Source organism: Mastigoproctus giganteus, chromosome 9 (genome assembly GCF_048544385.1).
Source record: "Mastigoproctus giganteus isolate SK-2022 chromosome 9, ASM4854438v1, whole genome shotgun sequence".
Taxonomy (NCBI): domain Eukaryota; kingdom Metazoa; phylum Arthropoda; class Arachnida; order Uropygi; family Thelyphonidae; genus Mastigoproctus; species Mastigoproctus giganteus.
Window position 1 is genome coordinate 218521027 of NC_143583.1, and position 24221 is coordinate 218545247.

Genomic DNA, 24221 nt, shown 5'->3' on the forward strand with positions numbered 1-24221 from the left:
GAATTGATAAAATTTCTTCTGTAATAAATACAACGAATACTTACTGCTTAAACTGCAAAAGCTAAAACAAAAACTAATAATGTTATGCAAATAAAAACAAAGACTGGAAGAAATATAATGAAAGGCATTTTTAGTGTATGTGAAGCAAAGAAAAGTGTTTTTTTTTTTATAAAAACAATAGCTTAAAGAATCTCTATTATAATCCCTTAACAGGTTTTTCAGGTAGTTCAGAATTTCAAAGAAAATCAAATCTACCTGTAAAAGAAATAAAAGAATATTTACATCAGCAAAATGAATATACAAAACATAAACCAGTGAAAAGAAAATTCAAGAGAAGGAGGGTTTATGTTAGTCATATAGAAGATCAAGTTCAAGCAGACTTAGTTGATATGCAAGAATACAAATCGTTTAACAATAACACTAAATACATATTAACAGTCATAGATGTGTTTTCTAAGTATGTGCGGGCTATACCTATTAAGAAGAAAAGAGGTGATAAGATATCAAAAGCTTATCAGATTATATGGAAATTCCTGAAAAAATACAGACAGATAGAGGTACTGAATTTGAAAATAAACAAATTAAACAGTTTTTAAAAAATATAATGTTAATTGGTTGACTACAGAGAATACAGAAACAAAAGCTCAAACAGCAAAACAATTTAATAGAACTCTGGAAACAAAAATGTAAAAATGTGGAAATACTTTACAGCTAATAATATTAGGAAATGGATAGATGTAGTAGTAGCTAAACTAGTTTCAAATTATAATAATTTTATTAAAATGAAACCTAGAGAAGCAAGTAAAGCAGAAAATGAAAAAAAAAAAAAAAAAAAATTATGATAATCTTCACAGAAAGGAATTTATCAGAATTTAAACCCAAGTTTCATATTGGTGATAAGGTAAGAATCAGTAAATACAAAGGTGTGTTGATAAAGGGTAATTTACCTAACTTTAATGAGAAAGTATATGTTATTTCTGAAGTTTTAAATGCTAAGCCTATTACATATAAGATACTTAAATAATTAAGAAATACAAGCTTCATTTTATGAACAAGAATTAGTAAAATATAATGAACAAGATGATGTTTATCAAATAGAAAAAAAAAAAAAAAAAAGGAAATAAATATCTTGTTAAATGGAAAGGCTATTCAGATATGTTTAATTCATGGACAGATAAAGAAGATCTAATTTTAAAATGAATAATATCTCTATGTTAATGTATGAATATTCATCAATATTACTCTTATCATCAAAAGGACTTAACTTATTATTTTACTAATATTATTATCAACGTAGAACATATTGAGTAGAACAGCTCTGATTCATACTATCTAATTACTTTTACTAAATAAACTTCATATTTTATACTTCTTATTAGATTAAAAGTTCTCTGTTTTCTTTTTCCTCAAATAAACAATGATTAAAAAAGAATAACATGTGATGACTCTTTATAGTCATCACATGTTATTTTTTTTTTAATTACACATTTTTTAATTCCTTTTCCACTTTCTCTTCAATTTTATATGCATACATTTTTAATCTTACACCTATTAATTCATTCATAATTTTTTTCATTACATTAATCCTTCATATTTGAAATTATTTTCTTATTTAATCTAGAAATTTTTTATTTATTATATACTAGATAATCTGATGTATCAAAGTTGTGTATAATTTCTTTCTTATCTTCATAAAAGTCGTCAGTCTTGATATCATAAATAAAACTGTCTGCATCTGTATACACAAGATTTAGATTTTCACTATATTTAGGTTTCATGACATCATATTGAAAAGTATACATTAACAGTTTGATTATCTAAAACACATAAGTCAACATAAATAGGCTTATCTAAAGTTACTAATATTTTACTAAGTTACTAATTCTTTAATAACATTCTTTGGTAGTTTTCCTTAAAACACTGGATTACACGTAGTTCAAGTGTCTGAAGAACTGGCACTAGCATTAGTAGAGGCATTTGATGCAAGAAAGCAAGCTTATGCAGCATCAGCCAAAAAAAAAAAAAAAAAAAAAAAACCCACTTCCACTTCACCCCTCTGTAAGTTCAAAATACCTGTCCAGCTGAGCCTTAAACTTATTTAGGCTATCAACCTCCACCACAAGGGATGGAAGTCTGTTCCACCGACCAACCACCCGCTGGCTAAAGGCAAATTTCCGCACGTCTATCCTACATCTGTCTTTCCTCAATTTGAATTTATGCCCTCTCAGGTGATTTTTCTGAGCTAGAGGAAGAATCCCATCAGCATTGAGCATGCTTAAACCATTCAAGGCTTTATACACCTCTATCAGATCACCTCGCTGGTGCCTAGTCTCCAGACACTGTAATTTGCAAAACTTAAGCCTTTCTTCGTAAGAGCACCCCTTTGTTCCATTCACTAATCTTGTTGCCCTTCTCTGTACTCGTTCCAGCAGCTCTACATCCTTCTTGAAATGAGGCCTCCAGACCGTATACAGTACTCTAGGTGTGGCCTGACCATTGCCTTATACAATGGAATAATCACCTCCTTATCCCTGCTGGAAAAATTCCTGTATATCATTGACAATACTCCATGAGCTACTCTTGCAGCCCGTCTGCACTGCTCAGAGAACTTCACTGCACAACCACCCCCAAGTCCCTTTCATTCTCTACCACTGTCAGTGTAGTACCACAGAGTTGATACGTTGCTCTGGGGTTGCTGTTTCCCCATGTGTAGTACTTTACATTTGTCAATGTTAAACTTCATTTGCCACCTCTCAGCCCATCTGCTCAACCTTTCCAGATCCTGTTGCAGCAGCATAGTGTCAGTAGTGTCCTTGACAACCCTGCCAACCTTTGTATCGTCTGCAAACTTGGACATTAAGCTTGATATACCATCATCAATATCATTTATAAATACCGAAAACAATAATGGACCCAACACTGAGCCCTGAGGGACTCCATTAATAACATTAGTCCACGATGAGCAGTGTCCATTGATTACCACTCTCTGTCTTCTCCCCCTCAACCACCCCTTTATCCATAGCAGCAATTTGCCTCCAATGTCACACTGCTCCAATTTGTGTAGCAGTCTTCCATGTGCAACAGTATCAAAAGCCTTTCTAAGATCCAAGTATATAATATCAAAGTTATTCCCTGCATCCAGTTCTTTTGTGACTGCATCATAATATCCAATCAAGTTGGTCAGGCAAGACTTCCCCTTAACAAAACCATGCTGTGTCTGAGCTATAACTGAAGTCTTGTCTAAATGATCCTGCAGTGCTTCTTTAACCAGTGCCTCCATTAATTTTCCTGGAACAGAAGTTAAGCTCACAGGTCTATAATTACTTGTGTCAGCCTTTGATCCTCCTTTGTGAATTGGGGTCACATTTGCACATTTCCAGTCTATGGGTACCTCCCCTGAGTCCAAGGAAGCTCTCATAATTATGGCTATGGGTTTGCTTACTTCCTTTGCTGCCTCCTTTAATATAACTGGATAGATCCCATCCACCCTGGGTGCCTTTCTTGTGTTTATCTTCAACAGTTTCTCCTCCACTTTATTCCCAGTTATTTCAAGATTCTGTAGCTTTCTGCTAGAGTTGAATACACCTCTGGCATTCCCCTTGCTGAATAACTCCTCATGGGTGAATGTCGATGCAAAATATTCATTTAGTTTGTTAGCTACCTGAGCAGGATCATCAACACTTGACCCATCAATATCAAGTGGACCAATCTGATTCATCCCCTTCCTTCTAGAGTTTACATAAGTAAAGAACTCTTTGCTGTTTTTCTTTGCATCCCTTGCCAAGGATTTCTCGTAATCTGCCTTCGCCTGCCTAACCTCCTTTGTAACTTGGTTGCATATCAACTTGTATCTATCATAGGCTTCTGTGTCATGTGTTAATTTGTAAGTATCCCATGCATTTTTCTTCTCTGCCATATGCCTCATTAGTTCATCTGACATCCATTTTGGCCTAAACCTTGAACAATATTTCTTAGTTGGTATGTAAAGCCTAGTAGCTTTCAAGATAAGTTCTTTGAATGCTTCCCATTTTGAATTTGCTGTTGGTAACATCATCAGTTGGTCCCACTGTATAGAATTTAAATACTGTCTCAGTCCATCGTAGTTGCCTTTACGGAAGCAATAACCCTTCCCTTTACCCCTAATGGTAGTTACCTCTTTGAGTAAATCCCACTTCAGCACACTGTGATCACTGCCACCTAGTGGTTCATTTATCTGCAGATTCTTAATGCATGAAGAATCACTGCTGATAATCAAATCAAAATATTCATTTTGATTTGATTATCAGCAGTGATCTAGTTGCCTCCTGAACATGCTGATGTAGAAAACAATCATCCAATAAATCCACAAAAGCCCTGCTAGTGCGTGAGTAACCAGCCCCCAAATTCCAGTCAATATCTGGGAAATTAAAATCTCCCATTATAAGACTCTCTGATTTACTGGCCCACTCTATTTCCCTGTACAGTTCCTTATTATACTCATCAGAGTCATTAGGCCTATAGCACACTCCTACTCTCAATTTTGATCTCCCAATGCTTATGTCACACCAAACTGACTCAACACTGCACTGTCCAGCATGCCGACTGGCTTCACTTCCTTGGTTTTTATGTGTTTCTTAACTAACAGCATAACCCCTCCCCCCTTCCTATCCTGTCTATCCTTTCTGTAGACGTTGTACTCCCCAAATTGCAGTTCTGCATCCCTTATATCTGTGTGACACCATGTCTCTGATATCCCAACAATATCTGCCTTTGATGTTTTGAGCAATACCTCAAATTCATCAAATTTATTTACTAAACTCCTAGCATTGGTGTACACACAAATATACCTGCACCTGTTTCTAGTCTTAGCTACCCTAACACAACCCATGTGTTTACTTGTACCGCAATGGCTCCCAGCAGTCTCTGAAATACCATACATCTTGTTTTTCAGGCTTCTGCTCATTCTAATAGAAGCAGTGCAAGAATCTCTTTCACCTCTGCCAGTGGCTACTGACAATCTATTGGTCTTTGTCTCCCCCCAAGCTAGCAGTTTTCCGACCCACCTAACACTGCCTCGATAGCATCAGCAAATATTCTTGCACCCTTTCTATTTAAGTGTATCCCATCCCTGTAGATGCAATCTCTCCTGTTAACAAGTACAGTCCAGGCTGAAAAAAATTCTGAGCCTTGAGCCTTGCACAATCTTTCCAGGGCCAAATTGATCGACAAGGCTCTCATCATATACTCCCTCCTATCGTGTCTGGGCAGAATTGCAGACACTTTCAAATTCAACCCTAATTCTCGGCTTTTGTTCAGCAGTGACCTGTACTTGTTAAGTAATTCTGCCGGTCTGCTACTCTTAATATTATTAGTGCCAACGTGTACAACTATATCACCTTTTGTGCCCTTAAAAGATGATATTCGCTCTACAACGTCATCAACCTTTGCCCCTGGCAGACATACCCTGGTCCTGTTCCACCTATCTTTTTTACAAAGCATGTTCCCCGTTTCCCTGACAATAGAGTCACCAACAACTACTAGTTCCTTCGGGACCAGCGCATTCTGCCTTGGGGGTTGCCTCTGTTTTACGCGATGCCCAAGTGCAAGCTCTGGCGTTGATGTGGGCAGCTGAGAGCTTGATGGGCCCCTCAATTTAGTTTCTTCGAGGGCATCCACCCTGTCCTTCAAGCTCTCATATAGGCCCACAAGAATGTCGAGTTGTTGCCTGATATCGATACACTCCTTGCATCGCGCGCACACACAAAGACATCCCCCTATGGCAGTATCACGTCCCGTACCCGATTGCTCTGCAGACATCAAGCAAACAGTGCATTTTATAAGGCTGTGAGTCAGAGGACAACTGCCCCCCTCAGTTCTGCTCTGAGCCACAGCACTTCCATTAGCTTGAGCCTTTTGCTTTGCTGCTCTGGTCTGAGTCATGATTCTATTAATTTATTATAATTAATTATGTTATGTTATTAATTATGTTAAATATAATTAATTATATTACGTTTGTAATCTAAGTCGTTATATGTATTTATTTAAACGTTCAATTTAACTGCTAACGAAGTTCAACTAACGCTATCGCATCACAATGGCGGGAAATTTACGAACGATAGCGGAGTTGAAACACGTGGAAACCCTTACCGATGCTTTTATGCAATTACAAGGCCGAGTAAAGAAAAGATACACCAAATTAATCAGAAAATCACAAAATAATGTTATACTATTAAATTTAAATCAAAAGTTTTAGAAAAACAATAATTTCAAATCAATAAATAAGAAAAATCCACTTAGCGGCTTTGAACACGACCGTCTCTAGTTGCCTCGTCAGCAGACTCCCATATGACTCCCATTTTTGATGGTAGGTAGTGGCAGTAGTAGTGGCATGTGATGGAAGAAAGCAAGTGACCTGTCCCCATGACCTTTTTGGCTGATGCTTATGTAGCATCAGCCAAAAAAAAAAAAAAAAAAAAAAAAATCACACCATTCCCTCCCAACGCCTGTCCAGTTCCTCCTTAAATTTATCCAACCTATCAACTTCCACGACAGATGGAAGTTTGTTCCAGCAATTAACCACCCGCTGGCTAAAGGCAAATTTCAGCACATCTATTCTACATCTGTCTTTTCTTAATTTGAATTTATGCCCCCTTAGGTTCGTAATCTGAACAAGTGGAAGGATCCCATCAGAATTCAGCATGCTAAACCCATTCAAGGCCTTATACACCTCAATAAGATTACCGTGCAGGTGCCTAGCCTCCAGCCACTGCAATTTACAGAACTTAAGCCTCTCTTGTTAAGAGGATCCATTCATTCCCCTCACCAATCTTGTTGCCCTTCTCTGTGCACGCTCAAGCAAATCGACATCCTTCCTAAAATGAGGCCTCCAGACCTGTACGCAGTACTCAAGGTGTGGCCTGACTATTGCCTTACCATTGCCTTATACAGAGGGACAATCACCTCCTTTTCCTTGCAGGTGCCTCCGTAGCCAGGTGGGAAGGAGCAGCAGTGAGTAGCACGCGCTTCTTGATTAGACCGGGGTTTGAGCCCGTCACCACCAATTACGGAAGATGCAGAAAGGTCAGGGAATGACCACCACATATCCCAGAGCAATATGGCCTTAAATGCTAATGCTCCTAAAAACCAAATAACAAACAAACTTTTCCCTGCTAGCAAAATTCCTATATATCATTGACAAAATGTCATGACCTGCCCTGGCAGCCTGTCTTCATTGCTCAGAAAACTTCATATCTGACTGCACAATTACTCCCAGGTCTTTTTCATTTTCTACCACCTTAAGTGTAATACCACACAGTTGGTACGTTTCTCTGGGGTTACTTCTACCCATATGCAGTACTTTGCATTTGTACTGCAGTAATTTGTATTGCAGTATTTTGCATTTGTCAAGGATAAACTTCAGTTGTCACTTCTTAGCCTATCTGCCCAAATTTTCTAGATCCTGTTGCAGTAGCACACTGTCATTAACAACCCTGCCAACCTTTGTATCATCTGCAAACTTCGACATTAAGCCTGATATACCTTCATCAATATCATTGATAAATATATAAAACAACAGTGGACCCAACACCGAACCCTGTGGGACTCCACTAATAACATTAGTCAACGAAGAGCAGCACCCATTGATTACCACCCTCTGTCTTCTCCCACTCAACCATCCTTTTATCCATTGTAGCAACTGGGCAGAATTGCAGACACTTTCAAATTTCAGGTACCCAACAGTGATCGCATGTAGGTCATTTACTTGACAATAAGGGATGCAGTTATCCACAAACAGAAAAATTTTTCTATTCTTCTCACTGATCCTGCGATCAAAGTCTCTGATCTATTCTTTGTGGATTTCTTATGTCGTTGATGCTTTCTGGTTTGCTTGATACATATTCGGTAATGTCTTCAAACCTTTAATGCATCAAGGCTTCTGGATTTTCCCAATGATTAAAACAGGAAGCTTCTCTGTGCCAGACATGTTTGTCAGGAGAAGAGTAATCCATTGTTTGGCCTTTTGTCCACCACTACATTTCTCACCTTTACTCAGACTCCCTCTAGTCACCATCTTTCAGAGTAGAGGTAGCAAGATTATACACTAGCTGATCCGGAAGCCTCCTAAAGAGTTACCAATAGGATTGGTAACTCTTTAGGAGGCTTCCATGATGTTCATCATAACCTCAAAATTCATCAGTCATACTGCATGATGGAAGAGATTGACAGGAACTTATCTCTGGAGACTAAACACCACTTCAAGCCTCCAATAAGTAAAGTGGTGGTATTTCACTGGTTGATGAGAGTCATCTACCACCACCTAGTATTGCCTGGTAACACAGAGGGGTGACATTCCTCCATGTGGTGTGGGCACCACACCTCGACCCCTGCTTATGCTGGTTCACATCTGGGTGGTTACCCACAGTGTGCATGTGCATGGAGGTTATACCCAGGGTTATTAACAGTCCCACTATTGTGAAATTGCAAACAGAGGATTTGGCTGTCACAGACCTCGCCAATCTGGACTTCGCCAAAATTGGGTCTACTTGACTTGAATGTCACCTGAATATCAGTTCCATCAGCGTTTTAGACTCCCAGGTAGCAAGTACAGCTTGTCTGGCATATCTGAGAGAATGTCTGTGGCAACCTCAAGGACCAAACTGGTAGTAAAAGGTAAAGGATTTTGTGAAAACAAGTTCCAGTTTGTGATTGTGGCATTTCTATAAATTTAACTAAATAATGAATGCAGCATAATTATAACTACATGACATTTAAAATGTATAAGGATAAAATTTTATGGTAGGTGTTATTACTTAAATGTGGATTCAAAGATTGTATTTCTTTAACTAACCTTCTGTTCTTTCAAAAGACCTACTAATGCACTGGGATCAGGAGAAAGAGGTTCAGTTTCCAACATCTGCTTTTCTGCCTCATGAAACCAATCCAGAAGGTCATCTATATCTCCAGTCACCTGAAAGTAACAGAAAAAAAAAAAAAAAAAATTCAAGAAATTAACTTTATACATATTCAATTAAGCCATAATAAATTATCTGTTAAAGCCAAGTAAAAGTGAGAGAAATTCATAATACAGTGATGGTATTATGAATGATAAGAGGCACAATGAGTTACTTAGGCCAAAGTATGTCAATTCACATATAAAATAATTTCTACAAAAGGATGATCATATTTAACATCAAAAGATGTTAAGAATTATCTAATTATAAACTAATATGCAATCAAGTCACAAACAATGTCATGCAAGATAAGACAGATTATGAGAAATCTTTGGCAAATAATGCAAAGAAAAATAGCAAACTTATTTTCTTATGTAAAAACTAGAAAGAAGGAAGAAGATGATTCTCATAGGGCCACTTGATATCAATGGTTCAACTGTTGATGATCCAGCACAGGTTGCTGACAAGCTGAATAACTACTTTGCATCCTACATTCACACATGCGGAATTCTTGAGGAGGGGTGGATGCAGAAGTTTATCAAACATTGCAGGGAGCTAAAGGATTTTGTAATAACTGAGAATAAAGCAAAAGAGAAACTGCTGAAGTTTGGAATGCTGTTTTCTGTATTAATTAATGATGGCTCCCCAAACACTCAAATTACAACTTGATGTAGGTATATCAGGCTTAACGTCTATATTTCCAGATGATAAAAAGCTGGTAGAGTGGTCAATGACAGTAATAACAGTATGCTGCTGCAAAAAGATATAGAAAATTTAGGCAGTTGGACAGAGCAATGGCAACTGTAGTTAAACATTAACAAATGCAAAGAGTACTGAATGTGGTTAACAGTAATCCCAGGTTAATGTACCAAATGTGTGGTACTACACTCAGGGTAGTGGAAAATGAAAAAGAACCTGATTGTAATTGTGCAGTCAGACATGAAGTTCCTGAGCAGTGCAGACAGGCTGCCAGGACAGCAAATGGGGTTTTGTCAATGACATACAGGAATTTTGCTAGCAGTGATAAAGAGGTGATTATTCCATTGTATAAGGCAATGGTCAGTTCACATTTTGAGTACTGCATACAGGTCAGGAGATCTCATTTAAGAAGGATATAGAGCAGCTGGAGCCTGAACAGAGAAGAGCAACAAAGTTGGTGTGGGAAACAAAGGGTTCCTCACCAAAAAAAAGGCTTCGGTTCTGTAAATTGCAGCATCTGGAGACTAGGCACCTGTAAGCTGATCTGATTGAGGTGTTTAAGGTTTTGAATGGGTTGAGCAAGCTGATGGAACTTGCCCTCTTGCTCAGACCAAATACGAGGGGACACAAATTCAAATTGAGGAAGGACAGTTGTAGAACAGATATGGGGAAGTTGGCCTTTAGCCAACAGGTGATTGATTATTAGAAGAGACTTCCATCTCTGGTTGTGGAAGTTGATAGCTTAAATAAATTCAAGGAAGAACTAGCCAAACTATTGGAGGAAATGCATAGGAATGGGAGGTGGATTTTTTTTTTTTTTTTTTTTTTTTGAATGAGGCTGTATAAGCTTTCTTTCCAGCATCATTTTCCAATACTAATAAATTTCGAATAGGCACAAATTCATCCAGATTTCGATTATTTTAATATAAAATGTGTTATCTCTTTAATAGGTTTAGCGATGGTTGTTAAAAATATAAAGAAATTATTTTGTTAATGAAACCTTCATTTATGAAAAGCCATTCTGAGCAAATTAAGTTTATTGCTTAGAACACTAATCTCGTATTGTGGATGTGCTTTAGTATTAATATTAACAGAGCAATGATGCTAGGAAGCAAGCTTATAAACATTAGCCAAAAAATAAAAATAAAATAAAATAATACATCACTTGTCCCTTCCTTTCAATACTTTGTCAAGTTCTTCCTTGAATTAATTCAAACTACCCATTTTCATAACAACAGATGGAAGTTTGTTCCAACAATCAACCATTCACTGGTTGAAGGCAAACTATCGCACATCTGTGTTGCAACCATTCTTCCAACATTTGAATTTATGCCTACTCATATGTTTAGTCTGAGCAAGAGGAATACCAACTCTATTCAGCATGCTCAATCCATTCAATACCTTAAACACCTCAATCAGATTACTTCATAGGTGCCTAGTCTTCAGAAACCCCAATTTGCAGAACTGAAGCTTTTCTTGGTAAAGTCACCCTTTTGTTCCCCTCACCAATCTTGTTGCCCTTTTCTGCACAAAATCTGTTAGAGCTATATCCTTTTTAAAATTAGGGCCTCCAGAACAGTATGCAGTACTCAAGATGCAACCAAACCAATGCCTTTGTACAATGCGATAATCACCTCATTATTCCTGCTAGCAAATTTCCTATATATCATTAACTAACCCAATATGACCTCATTGGCAGCCTATCTGACCTCGTTGCGGTACCTAACTTTGATTAGTGTCATTAACCACCCTGTCAACCTTTGCATTATCTGAAAACTTAGACATTAAGCCAGCCTGATATACCTTCATCAATATGGTAGTTGTTGTTTGTTTGTTGTTGGTGCATCAGCTGCTGTGGCCATAATATGTCTTCCATACTTTTGCTTTTTCTAGTTTGGGCTCTTGTAATTGTAGTTCAAACTGATACTACAATTTCAGAGTGGTAAAATTTCAGAGTGGAAATATTCACAATGTACTTAATGAGGAGATGAGGTTCGATTGTAAACATTGATTTGTGATGACTTTTTTTTTTTATTTCAAATCTGATTATAAAAGCCTATTAATTTCAGGTAAGGAAAGACTTCCTGTATATTATTTTCTACGCTTAAAATGCTTTTCAAAGAAGAGCCATCTTGAATTGTAGTTTTGGACTTAAAAGCAATATTCCTTTCATTTATAAATGCTGTACAATCTAGTAGTAAATGTCAGCAGAAGAGTTCAGCAGACTTTAGGAATGTTGTACACTGACTACACTAAGGCAGTTCTTTAGTTCTAAGTAGATAGGAATGAGTAAGATATGTATGTTCTATCCTCAACCTGGCAAGAGTTACTTCTTCATTTAAGATTTCTTTTTCACTGGATTGCCACTGCTTCAAATCCGGATTAATTTGAAAGGGTTTATTATAAGTTTTGAAGTTTTATTATGAAAGAGATGAGACTTGTGGAATTTGCAGAATCTTGAGGAATGTCAGTAATGAACACTTTTTTTTTTTTCAAGAAAAGGGTGAACAGAAAGTGGACATGGAAGAGTCCAAATGGATTAACAACTAATGAAATCGACTTCATCTTCACTAACAGAAGATATATCGTGAGTGATGTTACTGACCTTGAACAAGGTAAATGTTGGAAGTGATCACAGAATGGTAAGATGCGCACTTGATATAGATGTAAGAAAAGAAAGGAAAAAACTGACTCAAGTAAATAATACAAAGGTCTTTGAGATAACAGAAGAGGAGAAAAAGCAGTATGTACTGGAATTTAAGAAAAAGTTTGAGCTTCTGCAGACTGTTCATGACCAAGATATCGAAGAGGAATATTACAAATTTCTGAAGGTGATAAAGCCCAAGAAATCTACAGGTAAAAAGAAATCCAAAGAAGAAAAAATCAGTCAAGAAACATTTGTCATGATGAAACAAAGACGACAAATGAAGATAAAGAAAAACACTGACAGGGAGAAAATTAAGTATACTGAGTTATGCAAAGCCATTAGAAAGAGACTCATAGAGGACATAAGTAAATTTAACACAAGAAAAGTAGAACAAGCATTAAGGGAAAACAAAGGATTTAAATCAGCAGCCATGAGCAGTAATACAGAAAGACAAATGATACTGAAACTGAAGAATAGCAATGGTGTACTTATAAATAGCAGAGAAGGCATAATTCAAATAACAGAAGACGACTATAAAGAGTTATATAAGGAGCAAGAGAATGACGCTAGCAGTGGGGAAGCTGGATTGCAAATTAGTAACACATACAACATACCTGATATCTTTCCTGATGAGGTAGAACATGGGTTGAAGAAAATGAAGAATCAGAAAGCCCCGGGGGAAGATAAAGTTACTGTAGAGTTGTTAAAATTGGGAGGAAGAGACATGACACAAAAACTGGCAAGACTCTTCACAAAATGCATCAGAAAAGGTGTGACGCCCAAGGAGTGCAATAACGCAATCATAGTTTTGCTGCATAAGAAAGGAGATAAATCAGAAATTGGAAATTATAGACCAATTAGCTTGTTATCCCACATCTACAAGTTGTTCACAAGGGTCATTATTAACAGATTAGAAAGAATACTTCATGAGAATTAACCGAAAGAGCAAGCTGGCTTCAGGGCAGGATTCTCAACTATGGATCACCTTCACGTAATGTCACAGCTAATGGAGAAAGCAAATGAATATAAAACACCATTATGCCTGGAATTTGTGGATTATGAATAGGCATTTGACTCCATATGGCATAAGGCAATGTTTTGGGCACTGGAAAGACAAGGCATAGATACCCCATATATTATGATTTAGAAGAAAATATATGAGGATGCTACCTCCTTTATTAGACTAAACAAAGACAGTAGTATATTTAAAATTGAGAAAGGAGTTCGACAAGGAGACACAATATCTCCGAAGTTGTTTACTGCTGCCCTTGAGGAAGCTTTCAGAAGATTAGACTGGTCGCAGAAAGGAATTAATGTGAATGGAGAGTACCTAAACCATTTACGATTTGCAGTTGACATTGTGGTCATAAGCCACAATCCCAAAGAATTAGAGGAAAATCTGAATCAGTAATGCAGATTTAGTAAGGAGTTTGGACTAAAGATGAATATGGCTAAAACAAAAGTAATGGTGAAAAAGTATGCCACTGAAAGGGATATAATGATTGAAGGAGCAGTAATTGAAAAGGTGGAGTCATATACTTATCTGGCACAGGTCATTAGCTGTAATAATGATAAATGGATGGAAGTCAAGATAAGAATAAATTTTGGATGGATAGCATTCAGGAAATATAGTCACATACTGAGAAGCAATATCCCAATTTGTCTGAAACGTAAAATAATGAACCAATGTATACTACCCACCATGACTTACGGAAGTGAAACTAGGGCACTCACCAAAATAATGGAAGAGAAACTGAGAACTACACAGCGAAGAATGGAATAAATTATATTGGGAATCAGACTGTTAGATAAAAAGAGAAACACATGGATTAGGCAGCAAACTCAAGTAAAGGACATTCTTATCAAAACTAAAGAAATAAAATGGTCTTGGGCAGGACACATAGCTCGAAGACATGATGACAGATGGACTAAGAAAATAACAGAATGGTACCCAAGAGGAACTAAGAGAAAACCTGGAAGACAATAGTGAGATGGACAGATGAAATTCATGAGTTTGTGGGTAGTAAATGGATGGCCAATGCACAAAACAGAAGGAAAGTTGCTGGAGAGGCCTTCATCCTGCATTGGATTGAAAATGGATGATGATTATAAGTTTGTTCCTTCCATATTTTTGCCACTTTTTCTTACTGTTCACTTTGATGTTATGACTGCAGTCTGTATATGGTACTTTGGTGGTTAAAGATATGGTTGCTGTTACCATTTTTTCTGCATGGTCATCTTGTTCATTTCCTTTAATTCCCATATGTCCAGGAATCCATCAAAAGGTTACTTTTTGTTTTCTTTTAAGCAGTTTGTTTAGGGTGATTTGAATCTGTCTCAGAGTTGGATGGAAATTGTTTGTGTCACAATGCATTGCTTGTATTACACTGAGGGAGTCAATGAAAATCAGACTCTAGGGTAATCAGACTTTGGTTCCATATTTGGTCTACTGCTAACTAAACTGCTTGTAGTTCGTGAAATAGACTTCCATCACTTGTTGTTGAAGTTGATAGCCTAAACAAATTTAAGGCTCAGCTGGACAGGTATTTCGAACGAACGGAGGGGTGAAATGGGAGTGGTGGTTATGCTTTTTTTTTTTTTTTTTGGCTGATGCTGAATAAGCTTGCTTTCTTGCATCATATGCCTATAATAATGCTAATGCTAAAAGATGCTACACTTGGTAGGGAGAACTTGTGTTATGGTAATATCAAAAAAACTGCTGCTGCTGCTGCGCTTGCTTTTGTAACATTTTCAATCTGTGTATATTTCTCTAGGAATTGTCTTCCCCAGTATGAAAGCAGGTATCACAGACTGGTGATAACTGTATAGCAGGGAGGTCTTGGTGCATTTAGTATGATAGCTAATTTGCTGAAATCAAAAAATCAAATTGGAAGTCATTTTTTGATGTGTATGTTTGCTGGTTTATTAACTGTTGGATGTATTCTTTCCCATATTAATGTATATAATGTTTAATACACAGGAAGATTTGGAATACACTTTATTTTAGCTGCGCAAGATAAAAGTAGACTCAACTTTTGAGGTGAAGTAGTGGTTCATAAGCTTCAGTTTAGAGACTTTGAACTGGAGAAGTACGATATGCTCCTAAGGCTATGTGTAGTGCATTATGGTGTACAGGGTCACACCACATTAAGGCACTTGGTTTTGCAGAGCTCTAAGCTAGTGGCCTGTAATTGAGTCTGGATCTTATCAAGGTTCTATACAAATGGAACTAAGTGAACCTGGCTGCTCCCCATGTTGTTGCAGATATAACTCTCAGAATATTTAATTTCTTTGGACAGTTTGCTCTAAGATGCTTTATATGATCTAAAAAGGTCAGTTTCTTATCAAGAGTTAATCCGAGAAAAATTGTGCAGGATGTTACTGGAATTACTTGTTCTCCAAGATTTAGTTCTGGGTCTAGGTGTAAGTTTCTATTACGACAAACATGTATTCCTACTGTCTTTTGCTCAGACAGTAGGAATACAAAGTAGGATTCAAATGCCAATGTTTCTGTGTCTATGACGTAATTTTATTAATTGTCACTTGACAATTACAATTGACACTCTATTGTTTGCATATTTTGGGAGTCATAAGAAATGCTGAAATAGCCGACATAAGTGCTATAGTATTTGTTATTTGTTTAACTGTTGAGTTGATTTTTATGGCAAACAGGGTACCACTGAGTACTGATCCCTGCACACAGGGATCAGAACTTAAGATATTAACCAACATGAACACAAGTTAAGATATTCCATGTCCCAAGTTAAGATATTAACCTCTTAACTCGGGACATGGAATATTTTAACTTAATATCTTATTTAATATCTTAACTTGGAAAATTAGCATTAGCAAAGGCACATGATGCAAGAAAGCAAGCTTATATGGCATCAGCAAAAAAAAAAAAAAAACACACCTTTCTCATTTCACCACTTCGCACGTTCCAAATGTTTGTCTAGTTCTGCCTTGAATATATTTAAGATATCACCTTCTACAGATGGAAGTTTGTTCGAGCAATCAAACACCCACTGGATAAAGGCAAACTTCTGCACATCTATCCTACAATTGTCTTTCCTCAATTTGAATTTATGCCTTCTCAGGCGATTATTCTGAGCAAGGGAAAGAATCCCATCAGCACTGAGCATGCTCAAACCATTCAAGGCTTTATACACCTCAGTCAGATTACCTCGCAGGTGCCTAAACTCCAGACGGTGTAATTTGCAAAACTTAAGCCTTTCTTCGTAAGAGCAACCCTTTGTTCAATTCACTAATCTTGTTGTCCTTCTCTGTACTCGTTCCAACAGCTCTACATCCTTCTTAAAATGAGGCATCCAGACCTATATACAGTACTCAAGGTGTTGCCTGACCATTGCCTTATACAAGAGGATAATCACCTCCTTATCCCTGTTAGAAAAATTCATGTACAGTAAACCCCCGCTATTCACGTGGGTTACGTTCCTGAGAAATGCCATGAATACCGAAAACGTGAATACTGAGTTATGGCTCCCATAGTAATAAAGGGATTCCGTTCCAAAGTATATATAAGAAAAACTAGTCTAAAATTTTGTCTATGTATGTATTATACGTACCTTCATAATATGACTATGTACATAGACAATACATAGTGAAATGCAAGCATATGACATCGAAATGAAAATAAGAAACAATTTAATATTAAATGTAATATTTATTAGAAATTTCAATCCAGCGCTTTCCTTTAGCTAAAAAACTTATTCTGCCAGTTCTATCACCAGTTTCGCTAAAGTGTTGATAAAGGAGTTTTGCCTTTTCACGAATGATGAGTGAACTTAACGGAATTTTATTTTGAGTTCAGTCTTCTATCCACAGATTTAAAGCTTTTTCCATTTTTTCTAATTTAACATCACGAGTTACAGAGCAAATTTTTGAAGCAATTAGCACGTTTTCACAGACACTACGGCGGATTTTTTCTTCCGATTTTTTGATTGATCGTACCGTTGCCTCCGTAGCCGAGTGGGCAGGAGCGGGGAGTGCAGTAGCACACGCTCTTTGAATTAGACCGGGGTTCAAGCCCCTGACTGCTGAATACGGTCGATCTGCCAACCCGCAGTGGACCAGCGTGGCAGATTATGGTCCATTTCCCTCAGCATGAATTGTTGAGGAGGCTACCACCCTGCAGTGGGTTGATAATGGCTGCACTTTACTTTACTTTTACTGTTGACTCATTGATTTTATATTGTTTTCCCACTGAGGAGACACTTTCACCATTAGAAATTTTGTCTAATAACTCAATTTTATTCACCAATGTCATCACCTTCTTTGATATTTTCACATTTCCCTTGTTATTCGTAGCCATATTTTTGTACAGGTTAAAAAGAACTTGTCCAAATAAAATCACTTTCTTCCATTAACACACTCGAAAAAGTCTGTTTTACACTGCAAAATGGTAGATTTATCACTTTTGTAAGCATATTTGATAAATTTATTCAATTTATAAGCATATAAATTAAAAGCAAACGACGAAACCTTCCATGGCAAGCGCATAACACATACTGAACAAGGATTAGGGAGAAACATACAAACTCGCCATTTTGTCATCCCTCTCCCCCCACCCACTGAGCACTGTTTCGACCGGGAAAGATAATTTTAGCCATGCCCATGTTTTTTTATGGCGGAAAATGTTCACGGCGCTTTAAAATTCACATTTTTTAGGTTTCATTTTATATTAAATCAGCGACCGCAAATACGCGAAACCGCGAATACTGATACCGGGAATAGCGGGGGTTTACTGTATATCATCGACAAGACCCCCATGACCTGATCTGGCAGCCTGTCGGCACTGCTCAGAAAACTTCAAATCTGCCTGGACAATTACCTCTAGGTCCTTTTCACTCTCTACCACTGTCAGTGTAGTACCAAACAGTTGATATGTTACCCTGGGGTTACTGCTTCCCATATGTAGTATTCAGTACTTTACATTTGTCAATGTTAAACTTCAGTTGCCACTGCTCAGTCCATCTTCAGTTGCCACCTCTCAACTTTTCTAGATCCTGTTGCAGCACCATACCGTCATTAGTGTCATGAACAACCCTGCCGAACTTTGTATTGTCTGCCAACCTGGACATTAAGAATGATATACCATCATCAATATCATTAATAAATACAGAAAACAATAATGGATCCAACACTGAACCTTAGGGGAACTCCACTAATAACATTAGTCCACAACGAGCAGTGTCCATTGATTACCACTCTCTGTCTTCTCCCACTCAACCATCCTTTTATCCATAGCAGCAATTTGCCTTCAATGACACACTGTTCCAATTTGTGCAGCAGTTTTCCATATGCAACAGCATCAAAAGCTTTTCTAAGATGCAAATACAGTCGGTCCTCGTATAACATGTGTTTACACTACACGAATTCGATCATACACGATTTCTAAATAGGGGAATGATATCGTATATAACATGAACCGAATTCGCTTATGCATGATTCGCCTTTGTGTTTAGAAGAAATGTCAGTCGAATGCAGAATCACCCCCAACCGAACGCAACACAATAGGAATGAAGGGAAGAATCTGAAAATGTACTGTATTTATGTTTTTTATATCAGTGAAGAGGAAACAAATTTCACCATAATAACGTAAATTTCCAGCTATCGGTATAATTGCAAATGCAATTAGATGGAGTTTACTACCAGTTTATAACAGATTCCACTAGCAGAAACGTAACTGGAAATTGTTTTTATTGTTTTATGGTAGTAACCCCTAGAAATGTGCTTTAGTAAAATATGAGGTGTTAATCTCTGTCTTTACGGTGTTGTTTATTCAGTTGCTACACGTGTGCAGCTTTGTTTATGTGTATCAAGCGTGCCTCCTCGTTTTGTAATTGTGCTTTATTCCCTAAAAATGAGTAAAATACTTAAAAGGTGTGAAAAGGAAGTGTCCTGGTGAAGACACAGCAGATTCAGAGAGAAAAAGAAAAGCAATATCGATAAACAGAGGTGGACTGGGTCAAAAATTCTTACCCGGGAAAATTTATAGTGGCCTCGTGCCCTGTAGCCGAGTGGTCAGGAGCGGGAGTGCAGTAGCGCATGCTCTTTGAGTAGGCCGGGGTTCAAGCCCCTGACTGCTGAATACGGTCGATCTGCCAGCCCACACTGGACCAGCGAGGCAGATTATGGTCCATTTCCCTCAGCATGAATTGTTGAGGAGGCTTCCATCCTGCAGTGGTGTGATAATGGCTGCAATTTATCTTTTTTTTTTACCATACTATGGTTTATGGCCAAAATCCCACCGGCCCACTGGGGTTTCCCTAGTAAGGCTTATGGCCAGTCCGCCTCTGTCGATAGAGGAAAAAATATGAATTTGGAAAAGCTTTGAGCGAAATGAAAGACCATGTGATATTGCATGTGCTACAGACCTAAATGAGGCAACGCAGAGAATTACAAAGAATGCAGAGAAAATAAAAACAACTTTCATAGCAGGAACAACTCAAAGTGTAATTAAAATCCATTAGATTAAGACACAAAGAATTGGAAGAGATGGAACCACTGTCATCTGTTTGGATAGAAAATCAAACAAAAAACAAGTTTGCTTACGGTAGAAGCAAAAGCATTAGCAATATTTTATTACGTGATAGTCGTAATAAAATACGTAAGTATTTTATTACGATTATTTATTGTGTTTGGTAATCTTTTGGTTACAAATGTGTGTTCAATCTTGGGTGGTTGGCACCTAACCCTATTTTTCCCATAGGGCCTGTTGTTTATATTGCACCATTTTGCACTGCACAAGGGTTTCTAGGAACACAATTATCGTGCTATACGAGGACTGACTGTATATAATAGCAAAATTATTCTTTGCATCCAGTTCCATTGTGACCACATCATAGTATCCAATCAAATTGGTCAGACAAGACTTCCATTTAACAACAGCCATGCTGTATCTAGGCTTTAACTAACATCTTGTCTCAATGATTCTGCAGTGCCTCAATTAATTTTCCTGAAACAGAAGTTAAACTAACAGGACTGTAATTATTGTGCCACTGTTTGATCCTCCTTTGTGAATTTGGGTCGCATTTGCACATCTCCAGTCAATGGGTACCTCCCCTGTGTCCAAGGAAGTTCTCATAATTACGGCTAAGGGTTTACTTAATTCCTTTGCTACTTCCTTTAATATAACTGGATAGAACTCATCCACTAAAGGTGCATTTCTTACTTCAATTTCTCCTCCACTTCGCTCTCAGTTATTACAAAATCTTCTAGCTTACTTCCAGAGTTTAATTCACCTCTGGCATTCCCCTCCCTGTATAACTCCTCATGTGCGAATGTAGATGCAAAACACTCATTTAGTTTGTTATCTACCTAGGATCATCAACAGTTGAACCACTAATATCAATTGGACCAATCAGATTCATCCCCTTCACCTAAAGTTTACATATGTGAAGAACTCTTTGCTGTTTTTCTTTGCATCCTTTGACAAAGGATGAGGATTCCATCAAGCTCTCAGTTGCCCAGCTCAAAGACAGCACATTCCTGTGCATCAGGCAAAACAGAGGCAATCTCCAAGGCAGAATGCGCTGGTCCAAAAGGAACTAGTTATTGTTGGTGACTCTATTGTCAGGGAGATGGGGAATATACTATGCAAGAAAGATAGGTGGAACAGGAACAGGGTATGTCTGGCAGGGACAAAAGTTGACGACGTTGTAGAGCAGATATCATTTTTTAATTGCACAAAAGGTGATGTTGTTATACATGTTGGAACTAATGACATTAAGAGTAAGAGATCTGCAGATTTACTAAACAAGTACAGGTCAATGTTGAAAAAAAGTCACAAGTTAGGGTTGAATGTGAAAGTGTATGTAATTCTGCCCAGACACAAAAGGAGGGAGTATATGATGAGAGCCTTGTCGATCAATTCAGCCCTGATGTGATTGTGAAAGGCTCAAGGGGTAGAATTTTTTTCAGCCTGGTATGGGCTTGTTGACAGGAGAGACTCCTTCTGCTTCTACAGGGATGGGGTACACTTAAATAGAAAGGGTGCAAGAATATTTGCTGATACTATCGAGGCAGTGTTAGGTGGGTCGGAAAACTGCTAGCTTGGGGGGGGGATATACAGACTAAAAGGTTAACAGCGGCCGCAGGTAGAGGCAAAAGTGATTCTTCCACTGCTTCTATTAGAATGAGCAGCAGCCAGGAAAGCAAGGTAATGGAGATTTCCAGGACTTTTGGGAGTCATAGTGGAACAAGTAAATACATGGGCTGTATTAGGTAACTAAGAGTAGAAACAGGTGCATGTATACTTGCATGTACACCAATGCTAGGAGTATAGCTAATAAATTTGATGAGCTGGAAGTGCTAGTCAAGAAATCAAAGGCAGATATTGTTGGGATATCAGAGATGTGGTGTCACACAGACATCAGCAGTGCAGAACTGGAATTTGGGGGGTACAATGTGTAAAGGAAAGATAGATAGGACAGGAAGGGAGGAGGAGTTATGCTGTTAGTTAAAAAACACATATAATCTAAGGACGTGCATCCAATTGATGTTGGTGGACAATGCAGTGTTGAGTCTGTTTGGTGTGAAATAAGCACTGGGAAAGGAAAAATGATGGTAGATGTGTGTTATAGGCCTAATAAATCTGATGTATATAATGAGCAATTGTGAAGAGAAATAGAGTGGGACAGTAAATCAGAATGTCTTATAATGGGGGATTTTAACTTTCCAGATATTGACTGGAACTTGTGGTTTGGTCATTCGCACACTAGCAAGAATTTTGTGGATTTATTGGATGACTGTTTTCTGCAGCAACATGTTTGAGAGGCAACCAGAGGGAGTAATATTCTTGATCTGATTATTAGCAGTGATTATTCATGAATTAAGTATTTGCAGATAAAAGAACCACTGGGTGACAGTGATCACAATGTACTGATGTGGGAATTACTTAAAGATGTAACTACCGTCAAGGCTAAAGGGAAGGGCTTTTGCTTTCGTAAAGGTGACTACAGAGGATTCAGTCAGGTACTAAATTCTGAAGAGTGGGATCAACTGATGATGTTACAAACATTGAATTCTAAATGGGAAGCCTTCAGGGACTTAATTTTTGAGGCTACTAGGTTTTCATTCCAACTAAGAAATACTCAAGTTTAGGCCTACATAGATGTCAGATGAATTAACGAGGATCGTGGCAGAGAAGAAAAATGTATGGGATGCATAATGTATCAGGTGACACAGAAGCCTATGGCAGGTATAAACTAGTCTGTAATCAAGTCACAAAGGAGGTTAGGCAGGCAAAAGCAGATTACAAGAAACTTTGGCAAAGGATGCAAAGAAAAAGAGCAAAGAGATCTTTACTTATGTAAACCCTGTAGGAAAGGAATGAATCAGATTGGACCAATTAACATAGATGGGTTGACTATTGATGATCAAGCTCAGGTACTGATAAACTGAATGAGTATTTTGCGTCTACATTCACACATGAAAAGTTATTGAATGAGAGGAGTGCCAAAAGTTTATCAAATGCCAATGGAGAGCTAAGTGATTTTGTTATAACTGAGAGCAAAGTAGAGGAGAAACTGTTGAAGAAAGGAGAAAGTAGAGGAGAAACATAAGGAAGGCACCTGGGGTGGACGTTGTTGTTGTTCTTATTTGGTTTATAGGAGCATTAGAAACTAAGGCCATATTACTGAAGGGATATGTGGTGGTTATTCCCTGACCTTTCCACATCCTCCGTAGTTGGTGGTCATGGGCTCGAACCCTGTTCTAATCAAAAAGCATGCGCTACTCACGGCTGCTCCTGCCCACCGGACTAAGGAGGCACTGGGGCAGACATGATATATCTAGTTATATTAAAGGAGGCAGCAAAGGAAGTAAGCAAACACTTAGCCATAATTATGAGAGCTTCCTTGGCTTCAGGTGAGGTCCCCATGGGCTGAAGGTGTGCAAATGTATCACCAATTCACAAAGGGGGGGGGTTCACAAAAGGTGACACAAGTAACTATAGGCCTGTTAGTTTAACTTGTGTTCTGGAAAAATAATAGAATCACTGGTAAAAGAAGCATTGCAGGATCATCTAGACAAGATTCCCGTAATAGTTAAGAGACAGCATCGGTTTGTTAAAGGGAGGTCTTCTCTGACCAATTTGATTGGATACTATGATGTGGTCACAAAGGATCTGAATGCAAAAAATAATTTTGATATAATATACTTGGATTTAATATTGTTGCACATGAAAGACTGCTGTACAAATTGGAGAGGTATGGCATTAAGGGTAAGTTGCTACAATGGATAAAGCAATGGTTGAGTGGGAGACGACAGAGAGTGGTAATCAATGAACACTGCTCTTCATGTACAAATGTTATTAGTGGAGTTCCCCACGGTTCCGTGTTGGGCCCATCGTTTTGTATATTTATCAATGATATTGATGAGGGTATATCGGATTTAATTTACAAGTTTGCAGATGATACTAAGGTTGGCAGGGTTGTTAACGTCAGTAAACACAGTACGCTATTCCAACCAGATCTAGATAAGTTGGAAAAATGGGCTGAGAAGTGGCAACTGTAGTTTAACATTGACAAATGCAAAGTACTGCATATGGGTAGCAATAACCGTAGAGAAACGTACCGTGTGGTACTACATTCGGAGAAGTGGAAAGTGAAAAAGACTTGGGGATAATTGTGCAGTCAAATATGAAGTTTCCTGAGCAGTGCAGATGGACTGCCAGGGCAGGTCATGGAGTCTTGATAATGATATATAGAAATTTTGCTAGCATGGACAGGAAGGTGATTATTCCATTATACAAGGCAATGGTCAGGCCACACCTAGAATACTGTGTACAGGTCTGGAGGCCTCATTTTAGGAAGGACGTAGAGTTGTTAGAACGAGTACAAAGAAAGGCTACAAGATTGGTGAGGGGAATAAAGGGGTGCTCTTACCTAGAAAGGCTTCAGTTGTGCAAACAGCAGCGCCTG

The 24221-nt window shown here is 37.9% G+C and overlaps 1 protein-coding gene across 1 annotated transcript in view; it reads right to left on the bottom strand.

Annotated features, from left to right (window-relative positions):
• shot (dystonin-like protein short stop) overlaps positions 1 to 24221 on the bottom strand; it is a 1739701-nt gene that overhangs the window by 544890 nt on the left and 1170590 nt on the right. The window contains exon 61 of the mRNA XM_090380932.1: positions 8828 to 8947. Coding sequence (XP_090237058.1) covers positions 8828 to 8947 — 120 coding nt within the window. The remainder of the gene's footprint in view (positions 1 to 8827; positions 8948 to 24221) is intronic.